We start from the raw sequence: 11,359 nt of genomic DNA, 5'->3' as shown, positions 1-11,359 counted from the left end.
CGTAACGACGCAAGGAACTGCGGGCGTAACGACGCAAGGAACTGCGGATGCTGGAGATCTGAATCAAAAACAAAAATTGCTGGAGAAACTCAGCATGTCTGACAGCACCTGTGGGGAGAAAACAGAGCTAATGCTTAGAGTCTAGTCACCTGTCTAGTTTTGAAGAGGAGTCATTGGACTCTCAGCCTCACTCTGTTGTCTCTTCACAGATGCTGAGTTTCTCTAGCATTTTCTGTTTTTGTTTATGCACACATAACCTTGCCAATACCACTTCCTTATCAATTTTAAATCCTTTTAGTGTATTAATTAAATTGTTTTTCACTGATTTAGGTAGCAGCTTCTGCCTTGAAAGAGAGTGATGCAATGTATTCATTGAATACCTCAGTTTTGCCTCTGTGTTTAGGTGCCAAAACATGGGTTTAATCAGTCCCATCCCTTTTATGACCCTTTACAATTATTATGCCTGTAGATGACATTGGGATTTCAATTAGTTTGTTGCAGTCTCTTTTCAGATTCTTTATATCTCTTATTTGCCATACCACACCCACTTTGAACCTTATATATTCAGCCTGCTTGTTTAGTGTATATTATCTTACGACAACTGTGATAAGCACATTGTTTCTTTTTCACCTTAATCCCCACATGTTCTTTCATCCAAGGAGCTCTAGATTTGTTTGCCCTACCTTGCCTGTGCCCAATCTCTCCCCTTTGAAGGTAGCACATTGTTCAGATATTGTTTCTGTCCTGACAACCTCGGATTCCAATTTATTTGACCCAGATCCATTCTTACATAGAATCATTATATTACAGTTCATTACTTCCTCCACCAATGCACCTTCTCAGTAGTTACTGTTCCAGCTACCGTTCTTATTCTTATTTACACTCCAAAAGTCTCTCACAACCCATGACTCTAGCTTTTACATATCCTGCTCACATAAAATCAGATTTGTTTCAAGTGTATTGATGAACGCAATTTAGTCCATCAGCACTAGTTTATCTCTTTCTGTGCTATCATGTTTGTGATAGAAGCAGAAGGGACACAGACACAAAGAAAAGGATGCAATTTCTAAAGCTGCTTTTATGATGTCAGAACATCCCAACAAAGTACTTTTTGGATCCTAGTTACTGATGTCAATAAATACTGATTTGAAGACCGTAATGTCCCATGATCACTTTCCTTGAAGTACTTAAAAAGTAGCAAGACTCTTTGATGAATTGATAAAGAATGCAAGCAAAGACTGGAGGTCAATTCTAGACGTGTAGAATACAATGACAAGGAGAAATGTTCAATATATAATGGAATCTTGATTAGACCACACATATTCTGAGCAATTCTGACCTGGCACAAAAAGAATGTCAGGGCAGAAAAGATGTATATTGGCTTGCTGTAATTGAGATAATGTAATTATTGGGGAGAATTGGACAGACTGGGGTCTTTCCTCTGGAATAGAGAAGACCTTTAAAAGCATGAAGAGGTCCTACAGGACAGCTAAGAAAAACTATTTCCAATTGTTGCTGTCTCCAAAATGTTTAAACTTAAATATAAGATAGCATTCACAGATCAAATACAGAAAACTAGGAGGAATTTCTTTTAAGAATGAAGGCAATGAGATTGATGTTTTTAATAAGAGGCTTGATTACAAATACAAGGGAACAGAAAGAGAGGGATATGACAGTAGTAGTGGGAGGAATTTGTGGTGTTAATAAAAGAAAACTGGCATAGAACAATTCAGTCAATTCTATAGAATTCTTTGCAAAAATATAATGACCACAAGGCCTATATCAATGGTGTCAGTTCTGGGAATTATTAAGGCAATGGAAGAAACTTTGTGATCTTTTTCTTAGGTGTTATGCGAAGTTTTCTCTTTCTATCCACCCGAGTGATACTTTATTGCTTATCATTGCTTTAATGAAAAACAATACATCCAAAACCACAGCAAGTACTTTGTTGAGATGTTTGAGTCTCTGAAGTACAACTTGGAAGAAATGCAGGGCAAGGCTGTGGGGGAGGGAGCATGTGAAAGAGAAAAACATATCAAGGTGGACAATTTATGCAGCATTGAAGTGAATACCAACTCTTAGATGTTCAGTTCCACTGATCTCAGATCTGCCTGCTCAGGTGGACATTGAAAACCCTTGTACTATTGAAATATCACAGGAAAAGAATTCTTTCCTCAACCATCACTATCATATTCATCTTACTATGTAGGCGACCTTGTCGCATATGAATTGGCTGACGTGTTAATCTACATACCAACTGGGACTGTAATATACTGTTTGTTATTCACTCTGGAATCTCCCCAGGATGACTCAAAGTTCTACACAAAATTCAAGTGCTTTCTTTTAATCTACGACATGGTTATTCACAGTGATTAAAACATTTACTAGAGTTGATGAGCCAGTGAACAAACACAAGTGGGTTGATCAGTGAGCGAGAGTGAGTGGGTGGGCTGGTGAGCGAGCGAGTCGGTGGGCTGATGAGTGACTATGCAAATGGGCTCGTGGGTGTGTTAGAGTAGGATGAGTTGGTGACTGAGTGAGTGTTTGAGCCTGGGCAGGAGAGTCGGTGCATGGATAAGAGAGTGACAGCAGGTTGGCTGGTGAGACAGCAGGTGAGTTCAGGTGTCGGCGGAAAGTGAGCATTTGATTGCCGGCAAGTGAACAAGTGAGAGAGAAGTGTCAGATGAGGGAGCAGGTTAGCAACCAAGCAAGGTCAGACTGGCAATAGTGCTCATGTGGGTGGAAATTTGTAAGTGTGGGCAGGAGCTACGTGAGTGATTGGGTTGAGTGGGTGATCATCAACGTCCATGTGGGAGGTCTTAGAGAATGTTGACTGTTTCTAATACCTTGGGAGTGTCCTGTCAGTCGGAGCAGCTATTGAAGAGGAGATCTAGCACTGCTTCCAGTGTGCTAGTGCAGCCTTCGGCCGCCTAAGGAAAGGGGTGTTCGAGAACAATGACATTAAATCTGACACCATGATCATGGTTTACAGAGCTGTGGCAGTTCCCACTCTCCTACATGGCGCTGAGACATGGACTATCTACAGCAGACACCTCAAAGTGCTGGAGCAGCACTATCAACGCTGCCTACGCAAGATTGTGTAAATCCGCTGGGAAGAAAGACACACCAACACCAGCATCCTTGACCAGGCCAACATCCCCAGCATTGAGGCACTGACCACCCTTGATTGGCTACGATGGGCTGGGCACGTCATCCACATGACCGACACAAGACCCCTCATGCAGGTGCTCTACTCCCACTTTTGAAACAGCAGGGGAGCACCAGGTGGACACAGAAAGCACTTCTGTGACACCCTCAAGGTCTTACTGGGAAAGTGCGACATTCCCACAGACACTTGGGAATCACTGGCCCAAGCCCAAGCCCAAGACCAAAGATATGCAGGTTAGGAGGATTAGCCATGCCAAATCGCCCGTTGTGCTCAGGTTATGTGCGTTAACCATGGGAAATATAGGGTTACATGGGTAAGGGTAGGGAGATGGGTCTGGGTGAGATGCTATTTGGAGGGTCAGTTGTTGGGCTGAATGGCCTGTCTCCACACCATAGGGATTCTGTGAATTCTGTAAAAAACGTGGAGGTGCAGCATCCTGTCGAGCACCTCTAGACTTGCCATCCCAAAAAAGCAGAAGCAGAAGCCAGGCGAAAACAGCGTAAGGAGCGCGCTGCTACACCAGTGCCTCATCCACCCTTTCCCACACCCACTTTCTGCCCCTAGCATAACACAGCATGCAGAAGTTACAAAGATCATACAGGCACCTATGGACTCCCCCTGGGAGTGGAAGTGGAAGAGAATCATCGTTGTCTGCGAAGGACAGTCATCGAGGAGGAGTGAGCATCGGTGAGTGTGTCTGAACCATTCCCACATCTCCCCCTTCACCTCCTCCTACCTCCCCCAAAACCTTTCTGAAAAAACAGACTGGAGAAGAAGAAAACCCAGGCTGAAAGACAATTGAAACCCTTACTTTCGTATGAACTCTTTGGGGTCCCAGCTCAAGTTAATTAAAATCACCTCTTTAACTCGGCCCTGATCCTCATCAGGGTGATCAGGATTTGTGCCTGTGTTTTTTTCTTTACGCCCCTCTAATTCAACGTCTTAGTTTAAAAAAAAAAGACATTTTAGCAGTCGGCTCTGCTGCTGGGCTTTCACATGATCGATTTTGTGATTTATTCATTTATGTTAACCATTCATAGCTTTAGATATTTTCTGCAATAGTTAACATTCATCATAGTGATAAACCTTAACTTTCTGATATTTGTACCTGCATTCATGCATGCATACACAGCAAAGGATAGAGTTTTAACAAGCCACAAATAAAGTAAATTGATTTTACTTTAAATCTCCATAAACCAAAGGTATAACCTTTTGCAAAGAAGAAAACCTCTTGGGTACCCAAGATAATCATTGTTCTAAGCACATGGTCTTTTGACACATGGTACCCAATTTCAAAATCAGCCCAAACTGAGGGTATCAAAATCTGTTGGAGGAGTACATGGATTGTCTTAACTAGGACCTTTGTCAATACTCACTGTACGCTGTTCCAATGTTATATGCATAGCATCCAAAAATCTTGTGCAGGTAGGCTTTTGGAAACTGGTGTGGAATGGAAACATTCAAATTTATGCCTTTTTTAGTTTGATTTAAGGCACATTATTAAAGCAGACAAGTGGGAGCATTATTCTGTAATTAACTGTGCTAAACTGAATCTGAATGTGCTTCATGTTGGCACTGGATGAAAACATCTTTCAATGAAAAGAAAGATTACTAATGTTCTTTTGAAAAAATGATCCTTGCTGCAATGAACATGAATAGGTTCCATCAGTCAGGGATGCCTCAATTTAACCAGCTGAGCTGACTGAACTCGATGCTTTTGGCAAAAATACTTGTGCTTTCTGCTCTTCGTGAGTACTGAATACAACAAATTAGACTGGGACACATTGCAAAAGCAGCCATCACCACACAGTCCTGAACGGAGAGACTAGGGTCAACACGAAGATGCAAGACTTGTCATACCATTGTCTGAAAATCTATTTTACAAGCTCCAAGGAAATGTTGGAAGCATTTGTCAGATATTGCGCTCATATAACAGGCTGCTAGACAGGAAATCTTTGCAGCAAACCTCAAAAGGCATCAGATAAGATGACACATGGAATAGCAAAATTTGGCTCCACAAACAAAACTTCCAAAGTTTCACAGGAAACCTGCATTTTTCAGTTTAAAAGTATTAAAAGGAACTGAAAGTTTAAAAGTAAGCAATGTTTGAAATACTTTATCATGAAGTTAACTACTGTTTTAAGTTGCCATATGATTAACTTAAAAGTTAGCAACACAGCAGTACATTTTATACGAGGGAAAGGGAGATGATTTAGAAAGGAATATACTAACAGCCATGTCTGGGAAGTAATGACCAGGCCTACCATCCTCACAAATACAGTAGAGTCACTTGGAACTTGCATACCTTCCCATCTTTGCCAATGTCCGGGGGAGGACTATCAAGGTTAATTAGCCTCTTCAAGTCTTCTTCAATTGTTGACTTTGATGACCTCTTAGGAGACCTCAAGTCTCGAACTGAACCTCGCAGCTTTGTCTGTGTAATTTCGCAAACATCGCTGTGGTGACGCCTAGTAAATACAATAAACAATCAATTGTAAGGCTTTGTTACACAATTCAACAAAGTGCAGGGTTTTATCCAGGTGCCCATACACTAAAATAGCATCAGTTGCATACATTTGCTTAAGGCTCAATGGATACGAGTGTCTTCACCTCCTTTTGGTAAATAAATTGGGGTCTTAAGCAGCAACAGAAGTTCAGCACAAGACACCATACTGGTTGAAATTAAACATGCACTTTTAGCAACCTCCCAGAGAATTGGGAAGGATGGTTGTCACTAAAGATTGCTTGCTGGCACTCACTGAAGAGACTGCACAGAATCTTAGTGGACAGAACACGTACAACTTCCTCTCCTAACAAGGAAAAACTAAAATGAAATGAACAAGTTGCTGAAAGGTGTACAATGATTATGCTGTTCATCTTTTAAAGAGGAATTTTAAAACAAATAGGAAAGCATTCTGAACACATTATCAACATTTATTCTAGAAATTCTCTGAAGACTTCAGCTAAGAAGAGTCTGTGCAGCAGTAATCTATCTTATTAGACAAGAAAAAAGTAGATGCTTGATCATGAACATCTTGCAAGGGGATTCCTCCTTGGTTTGCAGGAGGAAAATGGAAGGAGGACTGAGGTCAGACAAAGCAACACCCGCTGTGGAACAGCTGGAAGAGAACGTCCTTTCCCCACTGAGTAAAGGACGTATGCTCCCTCTGTTCCTCTTCCAAATTAATCTCCACTATTACATTAGATGACTTGTGTTCCCTCTCCCTTCAACCCTGAGCCACCTGAATTGTGTCACCATCAGCTGTCATTCAGCTACTCCAGCACCTTTGGTATAAGCGGTATGTGCAACTCACATATTCCTCGAAGAAATTTTTTCATTTTCACTCAAGTGTTTAACCTGCAGATATCTGCTTTAACATTTTCAAGCAAGTTTGAATTCAAAAAATGGATTGGAACTGATCATTTCATGTGAAGTTGCCAATCCTCTCACGTCATTCTAGGAGTCTCCACCCAGGCTTTGCTTTGCATAACCTGGAAGGAGACAGGGAAGGAAAGTTGCTAAAGGACATCAAAGCACCAATGAGAGCAGGCACAGCATTGATGTGTGGGTGTGGAGGTCAGTCCTAGACAGCTTTGTTTTACTACATACGAACGGAGCAAGTATCATAGATGACAAAACGATAGAGAACCAGAGGATAAAGATTTAAACTGATTGACAAAAGAACCAGAGGAGACAATGAGAAAATCGTTTTTACATTGTGAGTGGTTAGTATCTGGAATGTACTGCCTCAGATTGTGGTGGAGGCAGATTCAGTCGCGGCTTTCAAAATGGAATTGGATAATTATTCTGACTAAAGATTTACAGAGTCACGGGAAAAGGTAGGGATTGGAACTATCTGAGCTTTTCTCACTCTCGCTCGTGCGCGTACACACAGAAACACACAATGCAATGATGAATGAGGAAGAAGCAGCTAATTATGGACTCTGCAATAACTATGAAGCTATTATAGATGTTGCTGTTGACGCCAGCACTGCAAGTCTGTTTCCATGCTGTATGACTGATTTACATGTGTGTTTTCAAGGGCTAGGGGCAAGACTTAACTGGTTAATGGGACAAAGCCTGTGGTGTATGAGGTTTGGTGAACTTACTTCTCTAAATTAGCTGATACTGGTACATGGCTGAGAAACATAGGCAATAACCAATAATGCTCCCAACTAATAGCTATTTGTATTTTGGTTTTCCAATTTGATCACTTTTGCTGCAGCTTTTTCTGCAGCTATATCCAAATTACAACTTACTGAAGTGTCTGAAAACAAATCTATGACTTGGTTAGTCACTCAGCTTATTTTCCTCCCCATCATAATCTCACTGTTGAATTGGAGGAAGAAATGAAGTGACCTGCCCCTGCCTCAGGGTTGGGGTGTGGGGTTGATGCCGGTGTGTGCAGGTGTGCATGAGAACCTACCTCTCAGAGTTGGGGGCTGAGATACTGAACAGCCTAATTCTCTAAGTCAAGGGGGTGTGGAGGGTCAGAGAGAGTTTAGAGAACAATTCATCTGGCATTAGGGGAATTTCTCTATTCTCTGTCCATATGAGTAAAGTAGGTAATAACAGGGAGAAATAACCTCTACACAGTAAATTGGCCAGCTAGTATCACACAATTAAGTGTTGGATGACCAAGCCTCCTGGAATTCACCTAAATAGTGCTGGCATTCCTTATTCAAGGCAAATGTGCAAATCTAGCCAACTCATAGTGCCCCAGAGCGCTGATGAGTTGTCTGGGTTGATGCCCAAATTGATAAGCTAAAAAGGGTAGCACAATGGCTCAGTGGTTAGCACTGCTGCCTCACAGTGCCAGGGACCTGGGTTCAATTCCACCTTTGGGCGACTGTGTGTGTGGAGTTTGCACATTCTGCGGGTGTGTGCAGGTTAGGTGGATTGGCCATTCTAAAATTGCCTAGTGTCCAGGGATGTGCAGGCAATATGGGTTATCCATGGGAAAATACATGAGTTACAGGGATACGATGGGGGGTGGGGGGGTGGATAGAGGTGAGATGCTCTTTGGAGAGTTGGTGTGGACTCGCTGGGCTGAATGGTCTCCTTCCAGACTGTATGGATTCTACACCTATGAATAGGAAATTTAACAACGCCCTGTGCTGGTAAGCTACAGCTTTTAGCTGTTCAAACATCATTAAGGCTCTTAAAGAATATGAATAAATGGAGTGTAGCCTTCCACAGAACTTGTAACAAACATGTATACAGAACTTTTAAGCAATAAAGTGTCCAGCCAGTTCTGAAGTGTACATTTGGTACCAAGTTACATCAAGAGATACTACAGCAGATGACCAAATGCTAAGACAAAGAGTTAAGCATCCCTCAAGAGGTAAGATACCTGAAGAAATGGAGGTGTTTAGGGAGAACTCAGAGCCTAGGTAGCTAAAGGTGCAGTCAGCAATGGTGGAAAAGTTATAAATCGGGGATATTCATGTCAGCACAATTACAGGAGTGCAGATATCTGACACGGATGTTGAACTGGAAAGATTAGAAATTTAGGGAGGGAACAAGTTACAGAGGGATTCAAAAATGATGAGAATTTCAAAACTGATTAACCAATACATTAATGTAGGTCAGCAACCATCGGCTTTCATAGGCCTTATGGCACAGAAATAGATCATTCATATCAACCAGTCCTGCTGGTGTATATTCTACACTCAAGCCTCTTCCAATCATTGCTCATCTAAATTTACCATCATAGTCATGTATTCACTTCTTCAAATACTTATATAGTTTCCCCTTAAATGTGTCCATATTGTATTAGGTGAGTGAGGGCAGAACTAGTCCTGTGAGAGGCAAAGCAAGGTCCCGCTTTTTCAATGCCATTCCTCAATCAATTATCGAGTGCCTTTGAAGTAGGGTCCAACCCTAGGATCTTGCAAGTGTATCAGAAAGGGCTTTTCTTTCCTGGTCTCCCATGTGATGGCTCCCTCACTTACTGCTGGCTGCATACCATTGGTGGCAGGCAAGATCCTCAAGTGAACACTAGTTACCCGCTTGAAGCCTTCAATTGGCATGCAGGTGAGAAGGGCATGTACTAGTCTTCCAACAAGGGGCTTCATTGGCTGGTGACGGGAAGGTGGCATGTCCCCATCCAAACCCCTCCCAACTTCACCTCCAAACCAAACACTGTGGTGGTGGGGATTGGGTACTCTACCCTATCCTTTTCTACTCAATTCCTTAATTTATTCACATTATTTCTTGCTGGACCTCTCTTCCGTTCAGCGCTTTGTAGGCAACCTGTATTAGTGCCATTTATTATTATTTATTAGCTGTGTTTTCTGCCTATATGGCTTCTACTTTGGTCTTACTGATGGCTGTGTCCTTTTTTCTACAACCATTATTGTTATAAGTACTCCAATGTGCTAGTCCACCTCCCTTTTTACTTTCTATACATTCTAAATCTATAATAACTGCAATGTAATGTATAATTCCCAGCTCTGATCATTTTTGTTGCTACGTTTCAGAAATCCCAATGATGATCGGACACCTCAGCTGGTGCATGAATTAAACCTATCCTACTGGCATTGCAAACCAGCCGTTCAACCAGTTGAGGTAACTGACCCCTGAAGAGCTCTCCTCCTCAAACTTGGAGGCATGGTGACCCTCAGGTAAAATTCACCACCAGTCATCTCTCTTGGAGAGAAGGCAGCCCAAGGACTGGTAGGACTACAGCGACATTACCTGTACTTTTTTTCAAAATTATAATTGGTTCCTCCAAATGCATGATTGGTTCCAGCTCTTATGTCTGGTTATAGGCAATGGGAGAAATGCTGTACAGACAATTCAACGTGACTTTGATCTCTTTTCACTTTATGGTTTAAGCATCTTTTCAGATTCCCATTTCAGCGTCCCATGAAAATGAATATTTCTCGCCTTCTTACCACGTATTAGTTCTCCTGATATCTGCTCCAATGCTAATTTTCACAGTCAACAGTCAATAGTCCAAAGATTGTTATCTCTTAAGTTCTACCTTTTAGCATAGAGACCAACGCCTGAAGTTCCTTTAATCAGATGTTCCACCAGATGACTACTTGTGTTGTTTGTTCCAACATAAGCTATAACAAATGAACTTACTTTTCAGCTGACATGAAATGCCTTTTGGCATTCTCATTCGTCCCCCAATTATACAGTCTTTATTATTTTCTGTTCTGCTCCTCCCTGTCCAGGAGGATTCTGAGCCACTTGCATTGATTTATATTATAGCCATCCTTCCCAAAGTCTTTCTTCCTCAAGGTAGAGTACATTGTACCTGTCTGACAGGACTAGCATCTACACAACCTTCTTCTCAAACTCAGGATTATGTATGAATTGAGCTTTGTTCAAGTAAGAACATGGCCAGCAAGTATTTGGGTGACCTGAAGCTAACAGAAGGCAGAAATTGGACTGTTGTCCATTGATCAAGTCTCAAAGTAACAAATGAATGAGGGATTCAAAAACGGATGTCTGAGATGGAATAGAATAAGCATGTTCTACAGATGAAGATAGGCAAAACAATCTGTTACAAACTGGACCAAAAAAGCACGGTGTGCAAAATTCTGTCGTCACCTAACTTATGGATTCTTGCTTTCAGTATGTGTTTACTGACCATGTTAAGTTCATCTCACCTTTCTAGGAACTGTGATCATCGATTATGAATTATCATCAATTCTTTCCTGCACACCCCAAAACATTCAGACTATTTATATACATGGATGGGATTTAATTGGAGCTTAAGTGATCAAGTGTTGAAAATAAAACAAAAGTTCCAGAAATGCACAACAGTTTTGTCAGAATCTGAAAATGTACTGATTTATTTCAGATTTGTTACACAGTTTACTTGCCAATCCCTTTTATTGTTTCAGTAACCTGGTTATATTTAGAAGATTTCTGTATTTTAATATTAAATTTGTGTCACTATCATTAAAACGTTTTGAAAGTAATTTTGACCTAGAGTAAAGATTTCTAGACAATTCCTTATTTCAGTAACTTAACTACCTGATCACAAAGAGGGACGGGGGGAGGTGAGTGCAGGTGTAGAAAACAGTCAGGTCTACTGTTCCAGATGCAGAGCATAGTCAGTCATGCAAGGAAAGCAGAGTGTTGAGGGGGACTGGTTAAAATATTTGCCTCATGTTCAGTGATTCCGTCCCATGGATTTATGTCATCCAACTCCTATCCCTCAGGTCCCACTC

The 11,359-nt window shown here is 41.4% G+C and overlaps 1 protein-coding gene across 10 annotated transcripts in view; it reads right to left on the bottom strand.

The window, feature by feature from the left end:
- sipa1l1 (signal-induced proliferation-associated 1 like 1) overlaps positions 1-11,359 on the bottom strand; it is a 344,983-nt gene that overhangs the window by 17,821 nt on the left and 315,803 nt on the right. For all 10 annotated transcript variants that reach the window (XM_020524245.2, XM_048600181.1, XM_048600185.1 and 7 more), the window contains one exon: positions 5,475-5,637. In XM_020524245.2, the coding sequence (XP_020379834.2) occupies positions 5,475-5,637 (163 nt within the window). The remainder of the gene's footprint in view (positions 1-5,474; positions 5,638-11,359) is intronic.

The sequence above is a fragment of the Rhincodon typus genome, chromosome 8, assembly GCF_021869965.1.
Source record: "Rhincodon typus isolate 14 chromosome 8, sRhiTyp1.1, whole genome shotgun sequence".
In the NCBI taxonomy this organism is placed as follows: domain Eukaryota; kingdom Metazoa; phylum Chordata; class Chondrichthyes; order Orectolobiformes; family Rhincodontidae; genus Rhincodon; species Rhincodon typus.
The sequence above is the reverse complement of the archived record's forward strand: the minus strand, read 5'-3'. Positions and strand labels throughout refer to the sequence as shown.